Here is a 20,932-nt window from a genome sequence, read left to right on the forward strand (position 1 = left end):
GAGGTTAAAAAAAAAAAAAAAGATAACGAGGAACACGAGGAAACTCATCCCAACGGGGACCACGCCGCTGAGAGCAATCTGAAATCTTCAGTCACTGCTCCAACTCTCACACCCTCTGCCTCTGAAGAGTTGGTACGCTCAAATGCGCCCCGGATTACCAACCAAGTCACCGTGAAGTGGGACACATGTGGCTGATTGAGGAGCAAGCAGTTTTCCTCTCTGATGAGAGCAAGCAGGTCTGCTGCGCTGCTGTCCTCAAACGTGCCTCCTCCTCCTCCTCCTCCTCATGCTGCTCCTCCCCCTGAGCTTCATCCCACTCCTCCACCTCCTTCACCTCTTGTTAAATGTTCTTCAGGACTCAGAGGCAGCGTGAGGCTTCCGTCTGTGTGATGTCCTGATTACGGCTGCTGGGGATGTAGGCGAGGATTAAAGGAGCGCTTCCCTTCACCTTCTCGACTGTGGACTTACTAAAACTTTCCTTTCATCTTTAGTGAACGTCTACCTGACCACTTGGAAGGAGGAGCAGTCTGACGGCGACCCAGGCCGGCTGTTCTGCTCCTCATCTTCTCTCAGAAAGCTGGAGCTCTCAGGAGCAGCAGGAAGCCACGCCGCTGACAAACTTCTCCTGATGCGAGAGCCTCACTCATCGCAAACCGCGGAGCATAATAGGCTCTGCCATGACCTACCTGTGTTTGAAGAGAGTGTTTTTCACGTCGCTGGAGAGGAGGGGCACAGAGCGAAGGACGCTGTGAGGCGCTGTGAGGCGGAGAGGGCGCCGTGTTTGGCCGACGCCACACAGGGTGAGTGTGAATTCTGTTTGATGTGGCTGTTATGGCAGCGAATGAGACAGTGGTCATCAACAGCTGCCAGACTGACCCGCTCTACTGTCCTGTGAAATCACATTAAAAATTCTAACATGATGACATTTTTAGAACTGAACGTGAAAAGCAGCCAAGAGTTGTGATGAAGAGGAGCTGTGTTCATCAGCTGTCACCACAGACCCTGTACTCACAACTCTGACGCACAGATTGTTGACTTTTGATGGAGTGTCCTTGTGTTCAGCACGACGCAAAGCAAAAGGAGGCTTTCATTTCAGACACTAAACTTCTCAGACTTAACAACTTGACAACTTTTTCCAGGGTTTTCCAATGTCGGGTGTCTAATCTAATGAAGAAAAATGCAAATCTATGTATCGAAAGGGGTATTTCAAAATAAAAGCCCGGGCAACTGCAAATTCTTAAACAATAGTTTCAAAGAATGGCGACCTAGGGAAAATATAATTGAAGAAAATAAACAAAAATAAAGAAAAAAAAGGAGAAAACAGTTATTTAAATCATTAGTTAAGGAGTGGATGAAGCAAAGCTGAGTAATGCTTATGTAGACAAAATACTTATCTAGCTACAATGCTGCTAGCTAAATTAATTCAGCAATAGCAAACTAAAAGGTCTAATACATTTGAATAATTATTAAATAATAATTATTCAAATATCCTTAGTTATCTTGAGAATAAAGTAGCAAAAGGAATTAACCCTTGAACACAGAGCTTTAGCTCTAGCGTCAACTCTCTTTGAATTACCATAACTCTGATGGCGTAATTCCAATGAAGCTGAGAAAAGCAGCTTTACATTGATATGCTACACTTTACAATAGCAACGCTGCTTTTCTCAGCTTCAGAATCCAATGAAACGTAGTTAATAATGTAAACGGACAGAGAGTTACGGTAATTTAAAGAGCGTATTGTTCACCGGGGACAGCTCTAGTGTTGAAGTCACACTTGAATGATCTTTTAATCTATTGTAAAAGTTTTTTTAAGTATGAGTATGCCGTTTTTAGCCTAAATTATAATAATGTATGGTTTTCTGAAACATAGTTTCTGCAGAGCGGCAGGAGTTTATTAATAATTCAGCTCTGAATTGTGGCGAGTACCGTTGGCACATTTTGTTGACACTCTCTCCCGTTAGCTTACAGCCCCTCACACTCACAGGCCTAACATTACTGGCCCAACAAAAATGGTGAGCAGTATTGGAGTTACCGAAACAATTTAGATCCAGATTCCAGCTCAGACGAGGAAAACAAAGACGAACATGGATCTATTTGTCTGCAGGTGGATGCATCAGAATGGAGCAGAGCAGAGAGACTTGTAGTTTGTACCCAACTACAAGCTTTTTCAAATGTTATTATATTGTCTGCTCCTGATTCACAACGACTTGAATAAAAAATTAAAGAAAAAGCAACTCAAATTTGAATCTTAATTTTCTTGATAAACGTCCATCATGAGAAAAATACCACAAGACAACGAAATGGTACAACGAAATTGCGTTTGGAGCATCGACAATCATCCTAATTATTTCAGAGTGGGGGATAAAACTCTGATTCATCAAGTAAATACCCAACAAATAAATACTGTTATAATAATAATGATAACAATAATCTTCTTCCTCTTTCGGCTTCTCCCATCAGGGGTCGCCACAGCGAACAAGTCGCATGGTAAACTTGGCAATGTTTTACGCCGGATGCCCTTCCTGACGCAACCTTCTCAAACCGGGCTTGGAACCGGCACAGAGGTAGAGAAGGGAACAGGGAGCAGCCTGGAGTCGAACCCTGGTTTCACGGACGGAATTTTTTAACAAAAGCAAGCAACACAAACAAATAGAAAAACAAATATTGCTAAATAGTAGGCAAAAATGATCTAAAAGAAACGAGACAAAAATAAACTTAGCTTAAAGTGGAACGCTAGCGGAATGCTAACATCAAATCTTGAAAATGGTTATAGAATGAGGAAAATGAAAATCAGGTATTATTCAAAGGATGGAGTTTTTTGATAGTCGTTTGTTAAAGTTTAACTCAACAAAATGTGCAATTTCTTATAAATGTCACAAGACAATAATACAACCTGAATTAATAAATTAAAGAAGATTTATTCCACTGAATTGCTCAAAACTGGCTAATCTCCAAGGATGAAAAAAGAAAATCTTAATATTATAAAAGTGAAAAAGTAAACAAAACTAAATTAAGTGTAGAGAGAAGCCTTGTGGTAATACATCGTTGGAATGGTGACCTCGTGCTTTTTGACTTTACTTTCAATGATAAAAAAAATGAATATACGTCAACGTTTTGCATGAAGCTAAAATTGATCAAACTAACTGTCCAAACTTTAAGGCTGAGAGTCACAGCCGATGTTCTGAATATTTGAGTTCATAAAGCACATGCGTATATCGATGAGACATGCCCAAAGCTATCATGAAGTACTCCACAAAGGTAAAAAATGTATTAGGAAAAAGGGTACATTTGTAAAATTGGCATTAAAACTCTTTTTGAACAGGTTCCATAGGTGTAGATGATTAATCAAGTGTTACTCTGTTAGAGTGAGTACATTCTGTTTCTCCCTCGTAAGTCAGTGGCTTTGCAGGAAAACCGAATTACGAAATGACCGTAAGTGAAAAGTGGCGATGTGAAAGGACGTAAGCAGTCTGATGCACCTGCAGCTTTATTTAGCCTGGCTGTGTCCTCTGCTGGCTGCATCTCCATCATCACTTCCAGGGAAACGAGCCAGGCATCTAGAAAGATTCCGTTTCTAATTCTGACCCTTTGTGTGGTTCGGGACTGACCTCATTCCTCCGCATTACTCCGACCTGCCAGGATTTCATGACTAATCAAGGATCCACAGCCACACCCGGAAAACACAGCTTAAGAGGATGATTGGGAGCATCCATCTCCGTTAGAAACCCGTCTTTGTGTTCGTCAATTCGGTTAGCTAAACCACCGAAGCTTTAATGACATTTCCTTTGTTTTATTATGATTGAGCCTTGATAGGTGCCTATTAGTGGCCTTGGTAAACCACTGCTGCGGGGGAGGAGGATTGATCTTTGCTTTAATGTGTACAGATGGAGGGCCGCGTTTTCACTCTCAGTCTGACAAAAACATCAAGGACGCCTAAACAACGAGAGAGCAGTGTGAGTGAAAAGATCAAATAAACATCCAAGTCACTTTTTGGCATCCCAGTAACAGAATTTGTAGGGAATTTGCAAAATGATACTAATGTGAATATGTTGTACCATAGCAACCATTACAGTTTTTGTATGTCTCGAGTTGATAAATGTGTCTTATGTTGCTACAACAAATAACATTTTCTCACGTTCACCTTAGCAAGGACTGTGTTTCTCAAAAACGGTCCAGAATTTTGATAACCGACTCCAACCATGTAAGTGTAAATCCCAGCGGCAAGTTCAGATGTTAGACAAAAAACACATCTTTACTGCAGTTTTTTAAAGGGAGTGCCCTTTTCAAAGGTCAAAGGTGACATCAACAACAGAGTTTTTATCATGACAAAGAAAGAGAACCTGAAAAGAGGAGACATAAAATCTGAAAAAATGTGTATCAAACGCCAAACATGTCTGTGGTCGTCATTGACCGTTCCTTTGTGGAGGCCACAGGTCTGAACCAGGACAACTTCTCAGCCGTTCTCGTAAATCTTAAAAATATTCCAAACAGCGAAGGTCTTGTCCTTGAAAAGCTGTGGCGGCGAGGCTTTCTGACTTCGCAGCACCAACAGGCGCTGCTAAAAGCACTCGGGACAAAAAGAGCGGCGGCATAAGAGCCATCGATGAGACCACAAAGCACGACCTCAGACTCAAAATAAACAGCTTGTTTGCATAATTCCCTGCCGGGGCTTCATTTCCACTGTTAACCCACCACGGCTGAGCTTCACAGGTTTTCCCAAACAGTCGGGAACTGCGCTTCTTTAATATTTTATAGATATGGTAAAGGAGAAGCAATGGAAGCGATCATCTCCATCATGCATGTGACGATGAGGTGAAACAGCCTGAGAGCAGTGAGTCAGTCTGACTGCAGATGCTTTTGTCCACATCAAGAGGAGAAATTCTTAGCGTGAATTTGAATGGAGAGTCAGTATAAACTCTGTGGACGAACAGTCAGAAGTTTGGAGGGAAACGGGATGGAGGATCCTCTCACAGGGTAACTGTTCTTCCTCTGGCCAATCCCTTCAACCAGATAAGAGGAGGACTACAGCTCCCATGATTCACATGTAAACACGTCTCGTTTTGCTGTGAATGTGGATAGAAAACTATGTTCAATTAGAAGCACTACTCTAGTGAGAAATTTTGGAAAACTATTGGATTCTCTCCACCACATCCAACTCACTTTTGCCTGTCAAGTCGCTTGGTCTCATGTCGAAAACCCATCCCCTATTTTCTTACGACAGTTGCTCTGCCCCCCCCCCCAAAAAGCTAGCAAAGATGACAAAAAACAGTCTGTGAGGAAACACAAGAAGAGTCTGACAGAAAAATGTTAAAAACACCATTTTCATCACAGTGGGTCTTTAACACCATCGTTTTAGCACCAATATTTAACCGTTTGCACTGATATGCAACGCTTTACTAACATTAAGTTTTGCTTACAGGATCAAAGTAAATAAGCTGATTCAGTCGCAAAGAAAAGCAGTTCAGCGCTGATATTTCAGTACCATTAGGAGGCCAAAGCTCCCAGCTTTCAGCCTATGTTGGAACTACGTCAATAGTATAAACTGTTGTAGAGTTACGATAGGTAAAAGATCATGTTATTTTCTGTCTGCTGGCGACATCGGCAGTATTAAAGGCATAAAGGGCATTATTGCTTCTGACTCCTCCCTCCTTCCCACAGAAGGGGTAGTTCTGCTCTCAACCTCACTGTCCCTCGCTCGTCTGTTGGCTGAGACGCCTGGAACACGCCGCGGGGGCCGCTGGGAACCTAAAAAACACCGTCCTTGGATGTAGCAGAAGCTCCATCAACGGTGAGAAGAGGAAATTCCTGATTTCATGTCCGCCTTAACCACCCAGAAAATCAATTCCTGAGGCGTTTCGTTCCATTACACTTCTTCAGGAGAGCGCCAGCCTCCCGCTGACTAATGTAGGTGGAACACAGATGAGAGGAGCAAGGGAAAGCGCTCACAGGAGCACCTTAGGAGTTTACGCCGCAACGGGAGCTCAGAGGGTGGAGGTGCAACCACAGCTCTGCAGCGGCTCAAGAAAAACCAAGGAACAGCATAAAAACACGGTCCTGGTTCCACAATGTTCCTGCTTCACTGAACACGTTCCAACAGAAAACCTGCTTTGATGAAATTTATGAGCCAATTAATTCCAACAGCGATCACCCAAGATGAAGCTCCACTCTAATGAGACGGCCCTCAAGAGGCTCTGAAAAAAATGAAACGTCCACAGTGAGACAGCAGCGTCCAAACACGGCAATTAAAGGCCCCTAACTCTACGTCCACCTAATTAGAGAGCAGCTTCACAACGCAGAGGAGTCTTCCTCACTCCTTCCTCCTCCGTCTTACCTGCTGACTCCAGCAGCACATGGTAGTCCTCTCCTCTGCGAGTGGGCATGTCCTCCTCCTGCTCCACCCTCTCGGACTCCTTGTAGCGATCCCAGTTGGACTCCAGCTTCCTCCTGGAGAAGACCTCCTGTCGCTCCTCCTCCAGATCAAACCCGTCATCCTGGTCCTGAGAGAAAAGAGGAAAACGCTGAAAAGAATTCTAAAACCAGATCTGTTGATCTGCTGCATGTTAGGCTCCTGTGTCCAAAATGGCTACAATCAGATGGAATCAGTTTCCTTGTGTGTTGTTATTTTTTATTTTTTTTTACTTGTACTGTCCAACAGCAGAGCAAACAGATGAGAGCTGCAGGTCTCTTGTGTTGGACATACTTTACTGTTACAATGGGGGTTATGAATCTTCTGACACACAAGGTGCATATTTGAATAAACCCCTTTTGTAATTTAGGCTAAACTTTATTTATATTAATAATTTTTATTTTAGTTTTTGTTGGACCGGATGGAAAAGAAAAGGAGGGAAGAAGAGAGAGGGATGTTAGAGATGGGGGGGGGGGTGTTAAGGAAATAGGAGGAGGATTAAAGGGGGTTAGGATCATGAAGCATTAAGTTGCTGTAAATTTATAATCATTACTGTCAGGTGTAAATGTTAGCATAAAAGGGGCGTAACTCTTGTGTGTTTCTAACAACTTTGTCCGTCTTAACCGTAAATCCCCTTTAATGAATCAGTCATGACCAGACGGTTTCTTTATTATCTGCCTAAAAATAGCAACCTTCATCTTCAAAGCTCTCACTGATGGAAAGAGGGTGTTACCCTAAATCTGGCCATAGATGCCTCCATTTGTTCCTTCCTTCATACAGATCAGGTGTCTTGTCCTCTTTGCAGAAAAGCAGCCCCAAATCACGATGCTTCCAACCCCATGCTTCACAGTGCAGTTCTTGGGATGCAGCTCATCGTTCTTCCACCTCGAAACATGGCGAGTGACGTTTATTCCAAAGAGTGCCATTCTGGTTTCATCATGACAACGTTGGTTGCGTCCTCATAGATTCAATGCTACCATAGCAACGGAGGCTGCTATGGTCATAAAGGTTGCTATGTTAGAAAACTGCAATGTTTAGCAGTCACTAAACCAAGCTGCATTGCTACAACGGCAACCTTCATGTCCATAGCAATGTGACGTTACCATAGCAACGTGACATTACCACTTTGTTAGCAACAAGTTTTAATGGTATGGTAACACACTGTGCTCCAGCTGTCTACATGTCATTGACCAGTTCCCCAGTTTAGTTCTGGACTCTTTGCTCACCCTTATCTTGATCATTTGGGCCCCACCAGTTGAGATCTTTCATGGAGCTCCAGGTGAGGGAACCTTGTTAGTGATCTAGTATTTCTTCCATTTTCCAATATTTGCTCCAACAGTTGAAGTCTTCTCATCAAGATGCTGGATTGATTCATCCCAGTGAACTATTTTATTCTTGGTGTCCTTTGACAGCTCTTTGGTCATGGAGGAGAGGCAGCAATCTGACTGTTTAAGGGTGTGGACGGGTTTCTTTCTGCAGATAACCTGTTCCAACAGGTGATATTAATACAGGTAACCAATGGAGGAAAGAAGAGGTTCTTACAAGTAAAGTGCATATTTATTTTCTGCTCCATTATAAAAATAAGTTTTAACAAATAAATAAAACAATGGGGATTTCCTGGGGATTTTTTTACATTCTGTCTTTCACAGTTGAAGTGTTTCTATGATGAAGATTACAGACTAAACTCAGCTTGGAAAACTTTCAGAATCAGATATTAAAAAGACTTTTTGCCACACATATTTTAATATGTTTTAAAGTATTTTTTTAACTCTAAAAAACCCACTTAAAATGCTTTTCTTGCCTGAATTTAAAGCTCTAATAGCTTTATTCAAAGGAGCGTCTCATGAATCATGATCATGAATGTCTCCTAATACCAGCAGGAACATTTCCGTTTTGATAGCATGGAAAGATGTTTTTTCATGTTCCTCCACAAAACTCTTTTTTTTTCTCCTAGTCATCAAACACCACATAGGATGCGCCAAAGGAGATATTCATGATTGCAATCATCAAGCCCCTATGTACCACAAGGTATTTCTATGATTGCAATCAAGGGGCTCCTATTGTTTCTCCTCTAACTCTGTGTCATTTCACTGAGCATTCCTCTGGAAATTAAACTCAAGAATGTCATGTCAAGGCAAGAATCTGACTGCAGCTGCCTCCTTAAAGTGCACTGGAGACATTTAACTTCTTGGTCCTAATTGTACATCAGAGGAATTGAGGAAATCTGCTTCTAAAATCATTTTAAAAAAGTATTTTTTTTAACCGGATACAGTCTTTTGTAACTTTTAGAAAGCCGAATTAAAGAGTAAAAAAACACAAAAGCAAAAATATTAAAAACCACAGTGTGCTTTCCTCCACTAAAGCAAAGGGCGCTATTTTTGAAAACTTTCAGTGAAGTTTGACACAGAGGCTACTTGCTTACCGCTGGAGCAGGAAAGCCCGCTGCGGAACCGCTTCCTCCACGACCGCGACCGCGACCGCGACCCCGGTGATGGTCCCGTTTCCCGCGGCCTCGGTGATCACCTTGAACCCCGTCGCCGTCTTGGCCCCCGCGTCCACCTCTCCTCCAGCCGCCGCCTCGGCCTCTGCTCATTTTACCCTCCATGCAGAACTCGCCGATGACGGACTGTTTAGAAAGTGACACCCGTGGCTGTTTCCTGCTTGGTGTTACATCAAACATTGTCCCTCGAGACCAAAAGTATAGATGTGAAATTAAAAATGAATCTTATGAAGGTGGAAAAAAATTGTTAAAAAAAAAAAAAAAATTGTTAAATTTCTTTTATATATATATATATATATATATATATATATATATATATATATATATATATATATATATATATATATATATATATATATATATATATATATATATATATATATATATGTATGTCTGACAAAATACTATTTGTGACATTTCATATTTTAAAGTGTGCTCATAAAGTCACCATTTTACTCTCAGCATCATTTATACTTGTTAGGTGTTTTTTGTGTATCTTAAGTTTTATTATGTTTTAGAGGTAAAAAGATAATTTGGTGTGAAAACTTCAAAATTCCCAGTTCAAAGATCCAGAAAGCTGTGTCATTAATATGAAACTAAAAATCCTAAAAACACAACAATCTAAACAATTTTTTATTTATCTAATTTCAGTGAAACTTTGCATGAAAGTGACATTTTTTTCTGATGACAATAAAAATAAGTTTGTCTGACCTGTATTATTTTGTGGTGCCACAGAGGGATCTGACAAATGTGTGCTTTGTTCAATAACACTTAAAGGAAATCTTCTCCTTTTAATGTTTGAGGATCTGAAGAATGCAAATCAGTTTCAAAATGTATCAAAAAGACCTTCTGGACTGAGAGACTCTTGTGGTAGTGAAGTAATTTTAAGAAGTTCATTTGTCTTCTTTCTTTTTTTCTTTAGGTTCTATCAATTTATAGGTGAAATAAGCCTTGGCTTCACCCGACACCTTTTTCGGTTAATTTTGTTCAATGTTTATGTTGACGTTGTGAGTTTGTGTGTTTAACATAACCGAAATAAATGTCTCTCTCTCAAATATGACCACTGTCCTCCTTCTTGTTTTTCAGGAGGACACCTCGCTGCTCATGGAGCCTCAGAGCATCTCTTCTCATCTGTCCCAGTGACTCGTACGGCAGCACGATGAACAGCTCCTCTGGTAACAGTACCCACGTGCAGACGCACAGCCTCTGGGAGGTCATAACCATTGCCACGGTGTCGGCCATCGTCAGCCTGATTACCATCATTGGAAACATGCTGGTCATGCTGTCCTTCAAGGTGAACAGCCAGCTGAAGACTGTTAACAACTATTATCTTCTGAGTTTAGCCTTCGCAGACCTCATTATTGGAGTGTTGTCCATGAACCTGTACACCACGTACATCCTGATGGGCTACTGGTCCTTGGGGAACCTGGCATGTGATCTCTGGCTAGCGGTGGATTATGTCGCAAGCAACGCTTCTGTCATGAACCTCCTTGTTATCAGCTTTGACAGATACTTCTCTATAACGAGGCCGCTGACCTACAGAGCTAAGAGGACACCAAAGAGAGCTGCCATCATGATCGGCCTGGCATGGCTCATCTCGTTTGTGCTTTGGGCACCACCCATTCTCTGCTGGCAGTATTTCGTAGGAGAGAGGAAAGTGCCAACGGACCAGTGCCAAATCCAGTTCTTGACCGAGCCTGTGATCACCTTTGGGACAGCCATCGCTGCTTTCTACTTCCCCGTGTCTGTGATGACTATTCTCTACTGCCGGATCTACAAAGAGACCCAGAAACGGACAAAAGATCTGGCAGAGTTGCAGGGGCTCACCACAGGTCATGTTCCAGATGGTACCAAACCCCAAAAGACCATCATCCACTCCTGTTTTCGTTTCACCAGAGACAGGAGGAATCAGAACCAGGCCTCCTGGTCTTCGTCCAATCAAAGCAACGCCACCAGAACTACCAGCAGGTCGGATGACAGCTGGGCAAAAGTTGACCAGATCACCTCCTTGAACAGCTATACATCATCAGAAGAGGAGGAGCACCATATTTCTAAAGACACCCCACAAGGCTCGTTCAAAGAGCAACAAGGACAAAGCAGTACAAACGGGCAGGCTCCTGACCTCACAGAAGATCAATACTTTTCCAGTCCTCAGAAGAAAAGCCAGAGGAAGTCCATCTCTTATAAATTCAAGCCTGGCTCAAAGGGAAAAAGCCCAGCAAGCCCAGCCCCGCATCCTCCTGAGCAGCTCGAAAAAAATGCCTCCCCCTCCTCCAGCACCTCAAAACCCATGGACACTGCCCTAAAGAACCAGATCACCAAGAGGAAGAGGATGGTCCTAGTTAAGGAGAAAAAAGCTGCGCAAACTCTGAGTGCCATCCTCCTTGCATTCATCCTGACTTGGACACCGTACAACATCATGGTGCTCATCTCCACCTTCTGTGCTGATTGCATTCCCACCTCCCTGTGGCACCTGGGTTACTGGCTGTGCTACGTCAACAGCACCATCAACCCCATGTGCTACGCTCTGTGCAACAAGACCTTCCAGAAGACCTTTCGCATGCTGCTGCTCTGCCAGTGGAGGGCAAGGAGGAGAGGCGAGGACAAGCTGTACTGGAGCGGAGCAAACCCCAACAACAAAGTGACCTGAAGCTTCTGGGCTCACGCTGTTTGTTGGTGAAAATAATCAATGGAACCTGGAGTTCCTTTACAGTCAGAGCTGAAGAGCAGAGGTGTTACAAGTTTCTTGGTTGCAAAATCAAATTTGGAGTTTTCAAAAGATTTCAAAGAAGTTTTGAAGGTGTAAAAACAATTACTATGAAGCTGGTAGTTCTTGTTTATGACTACATTGCAAGTCTTTAGTAATGAGCAGGAAAATAAGTGAAAGGAAAAGAAAGATGTATCTGTGTTGGCAACATACATCTATTGACTATATTTGAGAACTTGATTCAGGGACTCCTGCCCCTGGTGCTCCAAACAAGAAGTACCCACTGGATCCAAAAAACCTAAATCCCACAGACTTCGATATTGCTCAATCATTCTATTTGTCAGAATAATCATTCTTGCCCTGATACCTTTCTTATTCTTGTTCTTAAAAATCAATTTTTTCCCATATTTTTTCTGTAGTTTTAAGTTTTTCAAGTTATAAACTGACCAATCAGATGCCTCAATAAAAGTAGGTGTTCTCTTGTTAAACGTTCAAAATGTTTGATTGACAGATTCTCTCTGAGTAGGGGTGTGGCCTTAAAACAAGCTCACTCCTGATTGGTGGGAGTGGTTGCCATAGACACAAGAAATCAGACTGACAGACTATTCACGGTTTACTGACGATATCTGGTTCCAACATGGCGGCTTCCATATCGCGACAAAATGGCGAGTGAATGGACTTCCTTTCACTGCACCTGGACATCTCTATGAGTGACATTACACTGACTCTTTCCAGCTCTCATATACAGTCAAGAAATGCATTATAAGTTGTAGTTTGTCCTTCTTCCATGCCACCAACGGTTTGTTTCTGAGGTTTGCGAAACATTTCTCCCATCCATCAGCATGAGTCAAACTATGTCTTAATTGTTTTAAAATTCCTTTTTTTATGACTATATGAGGGGTTGCTTTGGGTAATCTGTCCTCCCATATAGTCTACTTACCATGAACAAATAACAACACATTTCTGTTTAGTCTTTAGAAATTAAATGTAAATCCACCAGAACAGACCCAGTAACAAGCAAATACAAAAACAATTGTACTCCTGTGTTCTCTTTGTTTAATCTGTGACCACTAAGTGGGCTAATTGTCAATTAATGGATTTCATTGTTTCGCTGCAAACGAGTCTAAAGAGGCTCATAATCAGCTGCTTATTCCTGCTGTTTATTTTCCATGCTTAATAGTCATTTTTGTGGATCATATTTCCGAAGCTACTCAAACACTTAAAATACCAAACACACCAATAAATTAAAAAGCATTGAAATGTTAAGAAGATATCAAAATAAAATCTCCTGAGTTTATCATCACAATCAAGCAACAAAATGAAACTATATGGAGTTCTATGAGAGACAAAATGTGAGAAGAAAAAAAACACTGACAAAAAAAATAATTGAATCATGTTACTGCTGTAAGCAGGCCAATGTGTATTTGGCTTCACAAATGGTTTTTTTGTTTGTCAATTTTTAATACTTACAATTAATAAATAAATTAATCACATGGGTAGATTCTCATTTAAAACAGGTAGAGTCATTAAAGTCATTAGGATTAATATGGTTTTTAAACATGTCAGACTCTTTCCAGTTTTGAGCTTGTTTTTTTCCTAAATTTTACCTCCTGTTATGTTTGTCATAGATCTTTGTTTTTGTTGACATAAACTGAATCTGAACAAATCTTAAAATGGGTTCCGCCAACCAGTGTCAAACATGACAGGAAGTGCTTTTTATCAACTTTGACAATTACTATCATAAAACTAAGTTTCTGTGCTTTAGGAAGGAAACTTATTTAAAGGTGCATTGAGCAAAATAAATTAATAAATTACCCAGAATGCTTAGAGGAGCCAAGAGCAGGGCGATTGGTCAGAGGGGTTGATTTTTCTTGCGAACTTTATTGTTTTTCATCTTTTCCTCTTTAATCTGCTATAACCAGCCTGTGCAGAGAGAGCAACAGAAGATACAAGTCAATCTTTATTGACAATAACTCTCAACATTGTTTAGTTTCAGTTCATTGTGTTGAAGCACAGAACAAATCACTCCATCAGGCTCCTGACAACAATAACCACTATGGCCCAACAATCCATCAAGGTTTAGAATTCACACATAAGACGCTCCTTATTATCTTAAAATCCTTTCATTTCCTCAAAAATATGATTTTAAGTACATCTTACTGTCCAAAAAATACAGCTATAGTTATCTGAGTAGTAAAACTTGACTATGAATGCCGTATTGATATTGATCAGGGGGAGAAAACAACACTCACAAATTTTAGAAAAAGAACCGGTAATTTAAATCAGGTTTGATTTTCTGGTTTGGTGCAGAATATTTAATATCAGGAATTTTTTATGTTTTTTGTTTTTTGTTTTTTTTCAAACAAGAAGAAACTGACTGTTTTTGAAGACACTAAAAGTTTGCACAGGATGTCATTTGTAGTAAATCTTATGAGTCCAGAGTATTAAAAAATCAAGATATTTGTGACGTTTTTATCTATTTATGACTTTGTTTATAATTTTAATGACTAAAAACAATGTAACCATTTTTACCAATATTATTGATAAGATTTTGTCTATTTTGACTTGCCATAGAACCTTGAGTGTTTTTTTTGACTCATCCTTTTGGGCATTTTAGCTAAATAAATCTTTGATTTATTCAGTTTCACACTTTACTGTACATAATAGGACTGCAAGCTTTTATGTGCTGAAGCTGTGTTCTGAATGAAAATCTTCTGTAGATAAATTGAGTTTTCTCATGACAGATCATATCTGCTCTTTAGTGTTGACTGAATGTGCTTTAATCTTGTGTGTAAGGGCTACTCTGTGCAGTAATCTGCTTTTAAACGCTGTAATTGAACCTTCATGTCAATCTTCTGCTCCTGTTCCAAGCCACTGTAAGAAGACTGTGCCGTGCTGTGGTTGGCCTTCATGGTCTGTTGTCATGATTTTGTGCCTTTTGTCTAGACTGGAAACTTGTGTTCACTTCTGTTGAAGGGAGTCTGTGTATCCTAATTCAGTACAACAGTAAACGTCCAGCTCAAAGGCAGCCGCGCCGTCAGGATCTCATCTCCTTTTTTATTTTAAAGGCGACCAAAAGCCAAAAACATCAGTGTTTTATGTCCAGACATTACTGTTCGTCAATGATTGCCACGTTTATCGCTTGTTTAGACAATCAGAGGATCACCTGGCAGCCAGACACAGAGAATCTATTGTATCTATTTAAACATGAGAAGCTGGAGAGAATGAGATTTAAGGGACGTCCAACATGGTATGCAGTAAATGCTGTTTGGAGAAAACTGATAATCTACTGGAATTTCTTAACGTCTTTGAGATGATGGGGAGGCAACTGCAACTGACTGTAACACTCACTGCAACTGCAGAATGCCAATGTGAGAAACCTTTATCCCTTGTGCTATCTTAGATGACCCCACCCTTCCATTGACGTGTTCTCCCTACCATGACAAAGGTGGATAAAGGTGGAAAGATTTCATGTAATCCATGGACACCAGTGAAGATCACAAATCATTGAAGAAAAAAGGTTCAGAGCACTGTCTAGTGGGTCTAGATGACCCAACTCCCAATGTTAAAGTGCCTAGGATAGCACAAGGGTTAAGCAGCAGGGAACGGCAGGTCACACAAGGATCATCTGGGGGGGGTCTCTCCAGGGACCTCCAGATTTGAGACCATCATGATCCTGATGAGGGCAAAGGTTCTCATCATCTGGGTGCTGCAGCAGGTCCGTGGCCCTGGACTGGGTCGGGTGCTGGTGCTGCGCTGGTGTTCGGGGGCCGGGGCTGCAGCTACAGCATGGCTCTTAGGATCTTCTGGCGCCCCTCAGTGGCTGCTACAGCCTATTGCTTACATGTGTCATGTCTGCAGAGATTCCTCAAACTCAAGGGGTATTCACTTTTATGAAAACAAATGTATGGGCCTCTTTTGTCATACAGAATTTTGTTTTGAAGAAGTTTTCCTAAACTTTTGAGGTGAGAAAAGATTTAAAATGAAATGTTCATCACAGCTAACGTGAAGGAACAATTAGTTGAGCTTCATATACGGCTAGCCGAGATGCTGAAAAGGCAGGATGTTTTCTCAATGGCAGAAAAAGTTTATTCTTTGCCAAAAAATACATTTCTAAACAAAAAAACAGTCCAACCCACCCCGTTTACTTTGTCCATGTTTGCACTGTTGTTGAAAAATTACATTTTATTTTTTATTAATTTTACATTTGTTTAGGAAAAAAGATTGATCAAGAACATTATCCTACTGAACGACTGAAACATTTTAAACAGAAAAAGGATGAATTTCTCATAATAAAAGATTTTACTGAGAGCAACCGGTTCCAATATAATTTGTGCTTTTGTTTGTAACTTGTATTTCTTATAAAATGATTTAATTATCTTGGAAGTGTTGTTACTGAAGTGCCATTACACAAAAAATGTTTTATAGATTTTAAACAATTTTATCCAAAAGATTAGAAAATTCATCTTAGTTCACAGGTTTCTGATTGCCCCTAAACATCCACTGTTCTTCTTAGTTAGGGAAACAAAATACAAATGTCAGATTTTGTATACCCCAAAAGCCAATACAGTGCTTTTGTTTTACAACCAAATTTGGCACAAATGAAACAAAAATTCAAACATAAAATAAAATGTTTTTGGCAAAGTGGTTCCACAAATGACAATAAATCAAAAGTGTTGTAATATTATTTTGTTCTGCGTTGACTATTAACAAAAATCTATTGCATCTCTGCAACCTGTACGACAAATGGGCATTACATTTTTACCAAAACGAAATTCTTTTAGTCTTTATGTGTTTATCTTTCTTTTTCTCTTAAGTCTTCCGTTTATTTGAAAGGAAAACCGTCTTAGTGGGTAGGTGGGACAGTGTCTGACCTTAGATTGTGAGTTCAAATCCGCAGAGACCTCTCTGCTCAATCTAAGTGAGCTCAGAAATATTGCAGATCCAGGTCTGAATTCCTGCTTCGACCTAAAATGCGTTCTCTTTGACAAGCAGATATGTATGGCAACTTAAAGAGTCCAAAAAATGTATATTTGGTCAAATTTAGTTTTTAGATTTAAACACCTTGTGCTATCCTAGGCACTTTGTCATTGGGAGTTGGGTCATCTAGACCCACTAGACAGTGCTCTGAACCTTTTTTCTTCAATGATTTGTGATCTTCACTGGTGTCCATGGATTACATGAAATCTTTCCACCTTTATCCACCTTTGTCATGGTAGGAATAACACGTCAAAGTAAGGGGGGGGTCATCTAAGATAGCACAAGGGTTAAAGCTTCAGCTCCTTCGACTACTGTAACTCTTCAAACATTTATGCCATTCACATATTTCCAGTTGATTCTGAAGCAGAGCAAAGTGGCTTTGGTCAACTCTCAGCAGAAGGATGTGAAATAAAAACACAGCAGTCATATACCATTGCAATTTATTTCTCTAGGCTTTTAAATAAGAATTTATCATAAAACTCAATTTTTCTTCATTCACAGTCGTAGATGGACAAACCAAACCTCTAAATACGTACATTTGTTTGCTCTTTCAGATTAGCAGCAATGAAAAAACGCACAATGGAAGGTTAGCACAGCAGAGTAGAAGTTATGAATAAAGAACATGAAGATTTAGTTAGGGTTTTTTTTTTTAAATCAGTGCAGTAAGAAAAACTTTTCCAATATTAGAAATGAAGATGTGCTGAAAACATCTACAAATGAAAAGATCTGTACAATAACTGAAGGGGCAGTTTTGTCTGACAGAGGTCTGCAGCCCTCAGTGGGACATCAAAGGAAGGGGGCGGGGCTTCATCTTTCAGAGGTCTGCAGATCTTGGCGCAATGTTGTTTGTAGCGATGAGAATTCACTTGCAGAGGTCTGCAGATCGCACTATGATGCAAATGAAGGGGGTGGGGCTTTGTATGGTCGAGTTCTGTAGCTCTCAGTGGGATGTGGTATGAAGGGGGCGGGGCTTCATTTGGCAGAGGTCTGCGGCTCTCACTGCAGTACTACCTCCTTTTGACTGCAGGCCGGGTCCCCTTACTGCTGCTGGCTTTGCTGGAGCCTTTGGAGCCAGAGAAGAGCTTCGTCATGAGCTCTGACACATCGGGAAGCTCCGGGTTTGGGTTCAGCATGTTCATGGACTGCTCCATTTCCTGTGGAGACGGGGGTCCAAAGAGAAAAGCTCATTTGGATCCCGAGAATCATTGAATCTGTGAAACAAGGGCTGCATGGAAACGTTTCGTTTACCTTCCTCATCTCCGGGTCATTGGTGTTCACCACTTTGGGCAGCAACACGATGATCAGCAGAGGAAGCACCATCATCATAACCTGAAAATTCACCCATGAATCCCAGTTTTAATGAGCTCAGATCGACCTCCGGCCGCAGTAGGAGGATTTTCTCACCATGGGGTTCATGAGGAAGTCCGTCCAGCCCCACGTTTCCCTTTTCATGAAGTAGCTGTGAGGTCCGGAGGATCTTATCTGCAGCGGGTACGGCTGACGGATCACCTCGGAGGTCTTGATGTAGTTGACCATGCGTGCTCTGCATACAGCAGGGACGTTAGCAGCGGGAGGGGGGGTGGGCTGCGATAACACCTGAGAACTTACCTCATCTTCCCTTTAGATGTGATGTCAACTCGTACAGGTTCGAATCTGTAGGAGGGGGTCACCACCTCCACCACGTACGACCCTGACGGGACGTCGTTGACGGAAAATCCCCCATCGATCCTGCAGGACAAGAACCCAGAGTTTTAGGGAAAATATACCATCTCCTGTCAACACAGTCCTGTGTTTGCATAAAAGATAGAATCAACACAACCCGGTTACAGTCCAGTTACTAACAGCAGGTCTCGCAGACACCATTTCTGCTGTTCAAAAAGATCTGACGGGTGGAATCAATAACTATTTTAAATGGGATTTTGCTCCATTTGTCTAGAAGCATAGCAGGTTCTGGTTACTGATAATGTTAGTAATATTTTATCTGGATGTCCATTCAAAACACTTGAAGACGCTTTAGATGCAAGATAAAAACAATGTTAACATCCCATAATAAAGATGAAAGAAGGTCGTGAAATTTCCTGATGGTTAGGATCCACTTGAGATGTTTTCTGCTTGTTTTCCTTAGTTTGTGCAGATGTCAGTTTTTCAGCTCTGATCGGGATCTGTCCTCAGCGCACACCGGGCTGCTTCAGACGGCCGCACCAGCGCCACTTCCTGCTCATTTAAAGCATAACGAGCTCCATCCCGACCCGCTGCACTACAGTGCACAACAGCTAATGAGGCTCAGGGGAATAACGACACCCAAGCACGGTTGCTACGGCGACAGAAAGCAGTGCCAAGAAGAATGAGTAAGTTTAAGACATTTACCTTTTAACCTAGTCTCAAGAAAGAATGTTGTGATATCACGGTAATAAAGTGGTTTAAAGCAGATTTAGCCCCGCCTTCAGTAGCCCCGCCCCTTTCCAGCTGTAATCATTAAATATTAAATAATATATTAATTAATTCCAGTTTCACTGACCGCTAAAATAACTCAACCTGATTGTATTTTTCATAAATACAGTTTTGAAAAGGATCAAAAATATCATTGATTTAAGTTGTGCTTTTAGCATAAAATCTGCAGAATTCAAACATTTTAACTTCCCTGTATTTGCTAATAATCAAATAAAAATAGAATCTGACAGCTTTAAAGGTTAAAGTTCAGCTCAGCTGCAGTTTATGGGAGCCAGCCTGATAAAGTTTACAGTTTGTTTGTTTTTTTTGGTAAAAAGATCTGCAATCCTTCACCATGATATTCCAAATTTACCGACATCTGTTTGCAGAAAACATTTGTACCTTTTAATCTTAAGGCTGCAAGAAAAACAGATGAATGAAAGAGCAGAGCAGCTACATTTGTTTCTGGCTCTCCTGGATCCAGATTCCACTTTGAGTTCTCGAAATGAAAAGATCTTTCTTTAAAGGTGAAATGGCGTCATCATGACTAGATTCCTCAAGAGTCATCTTTTAAGGAAGTTAGTACAAATCCACAACTACAATGAAGACTGTGGTTACAACAGAATAACACAACAATTTAATTCAACCCTCACTTAAAAAACTCAAAACGACATCAAATCTATGAAAAAACTCAAAAGAAATAGGATCACATTTTACACAAATGCAGAAAATAATAATTTTGAAAGTTCTACATTCATTTACTAAAACACTTAGGTAGAAATCATACTCTTTGTAAATAAATACATAAAACCTGCTTCATTAACAAATTAAATAAAATTAATAAAACACCATAGCAACGTTATTGATGTAAACCTGAAAATGTATCAAACATTTACACGCAAACAAATCCTTTTGTTTTGAAAGTCGGAAGGACGGCTTCGAACTTTTTCTACGCGTTCTTCTAAAACCACGTGACGTGTTAAAACACCTGCGTTCTTTTAGTAGCTGCCCAAACAAGTGCCCGTCTGTAAACATGCGCTGTTTGTCCACAATGTAGGTGGGCCAACGTATTACTACCATTAAATATTTATATAGAAAATACCCATAAGTGAACGCCAAAAATAAACAAAAAACACTGGTTTGAGTTTTAAGGATGTTTTCCTGTTTGTTTATCCCTCATCTGGAGAACAGTTTGTTCTCATGTGTGGAGCGGAGGTCGAGCTGCTAATGCTAACAGGTTAGCACACAGGCTAAAGAGCTAATGCTTGCTTAACAGTTTTCACCTTAAAAATCCCACGTAGTCCTCACCGTCCACCAAGACTCTGGCCGTGGACACCCAGTCCTGTGTTTTCACGCCGGGGACGATCGCTCTACCTTCGATTTTGAATCGATCCCCGCCGAGCGGCGTCGCTGATGTCGCGGCAGGCCCGGGCTCCGTGTCTGTGAAGCCGGACACCACAACGACGAGAGCCGTCGTAAGGAGCCACGACAGCGACATTTTTTCCATGAACAACATCCCGCGCGCCTTTACTGAACGGAAACCACCGCGAGGAGAAAGAGAGACTGCATGAAAATGAGCGCAGGTGTAGGAATGAAGCACCAGCCGAGCCTACATCAGCTGTGCCTGTGGAAAATGACGTCAGCTCGAAAGAAAACTTTATTGTTCGTAGCAGCGATAACAACAAAAATCATCAAGGGCTTGGACGATAATTTTATAGCTATACAAAAATTATTTTGTTTCACATAAAAATGAAGGTAAGTAAATTAATATCCTAAGGCAGCCTTATTGTTTTTTTTGTTTCCGATTGAAAAAAGAAAACAAGAAAAAGAAAACTTTATTAACACCAGTAATTCCAAACACTGATATTTAGCTCTCTAAAATGAACGATTCTTGGGCTGAGTCCAGTTT

General features: G+C 40.9%; 3 protein-coding genes across 7 annotated transcripts in view; 1 reads left to right on the forward strand and 2 right to left on the reverse strand.

Annotated features, from left to right (window-relative positions):
* Positions 1 to 9,101, reverse strand: part of aven (apoptosis, caspase activation inhibitor) — a 32,690-nt gene extending 23,589 nt beyond the window's left edge. For all 3 annotated transcript variants that reach the window (XM_011492047.4, XM_011492046.4, XM_020714747.3), the window contains exons 1-2: positions 8,829 to 9,101; positions 6,332 to 6,497 (exon numbers count right to left, since the gene is read on the reverse strand). In XM_011492047.4, coding sequence (XP_011490349.2) covers positions 6,332 to 6,497; positions 8,829 to 9,086 — 424 coding nt within the window. In that variant the 5' untranslated portion in view covers positions 9,087 to 9,101. The remainder of the gene's footprint in view (positions 1 to 6,331; positions 6,498 to 8,828) is intronic.
* Positions 325 to 14,638, forward strand: chrm5b (cholinergic receptor, muscarinic 5b). Of its 3 annotated transcripts, XM_078942792.1 has the most exons (3): positions 361 to 800; positions 5,659 to 5,788; positions 9,993 to 14,638. In XM_078942792.1, exon 3 carries the CDS (start codon positions 10,066 to 10,068, stop codon positions 11,554 to 11,556), a length of 1,491 nt encoding a protein of 496 aa, XP_078798918.1. In that variant the 5' UTR covers positions 361 to 800; positions 5,659 to 5,788; positions 9,993 to 10,065; the 3' UTR covers positions 11,557 to 14,638. The 3 variants fall into 3 exon arrangements, with proteins under 3 accessions (XP_023808668.1, XP_078798918.1, XP_078798919.1); XM_023952900.2 differs by lacking the exon at positions 5,659 to 5,788 and having other exon boundaries at positions 325 to 800; XM_078942793.1 differs by lacking the exons at positions 361 to 800; positions 5,659 to 5,788 and adding an exon at positions 7,781 to 7,917.
* A 2,378-nt stretch (positions 14,639 to 17,016) lies between these two features.
* emc7b (ER membrane protein complex subunit 7b) lies at positions 17,017 to 20,677 on the reverse strand. Its single transcript, XM_004083905.4, has 5 exons — positions 20,307 to 20,677; positions 18,202 to 18,321; positions 17,998 to 18,136; positions 17,842 to 17,922; positions 17,017 to 17,747 (listed from the first exon to the last, which is right to left on the reverse strand). The coding sequence occupies exons 1-5, from the start codon at positions 20,537 to 20,539 to the stop codon at positions 17,601 to 17,603; spliced, it is 720 nt and encodes a 239-aa protein (XP_004083953.1). The 5' UTR covers positions 20,540 to 20,677; the 3' UTR covers positions 17,017 to 17,600.
* Positions 20,678 to 20,932: the final 255 nt, after the last annotated feature.

This window comes from Oryzias latipes, chromosome 24, assembly GCF_053564925.1.
Source record: "Oryzias latipes strain Hd-rR chromosome 24, Olatipes_Hd-rR_3.1".
NCBI lineage: Eukaryota > Metazoa > Chordata > Actinopteri > Beloniformes > Adrianichthyidae > Oryzias > Oryzias latipes.

Bases quoted from the DNA above. Each gene is read 5' to 3' on its own strand.
- chrm5b (XM_023952900.2), top strand. From the start codon at position 10,066: ATGAACAGCTCCTCTGGTAACAGTACCCACGTGCAGACGCACAGCCTC.
- emc7b (XM_004083905.4), bottom strand. From the start codon at position 20,539: ATGTTGTTCATGGAAAAAATGTCGCTGTCGTGGCTCCTTACGACGGCT. The intron at 18,322-20,306 runs GTGAAAACTGTT...CTTGTCCTGCAG, and splicing joins GACTACGTGGGATTTTTAAG to GATCGATGGGGGATTTTCCG. The intron at 18,137-18,201 runs GTAAGTTCTCAG...TGCTGTATGCAG, and splicing joins ACATCTAAAGGGAAGATGAG to AGCACGCATGGTCAACTACA.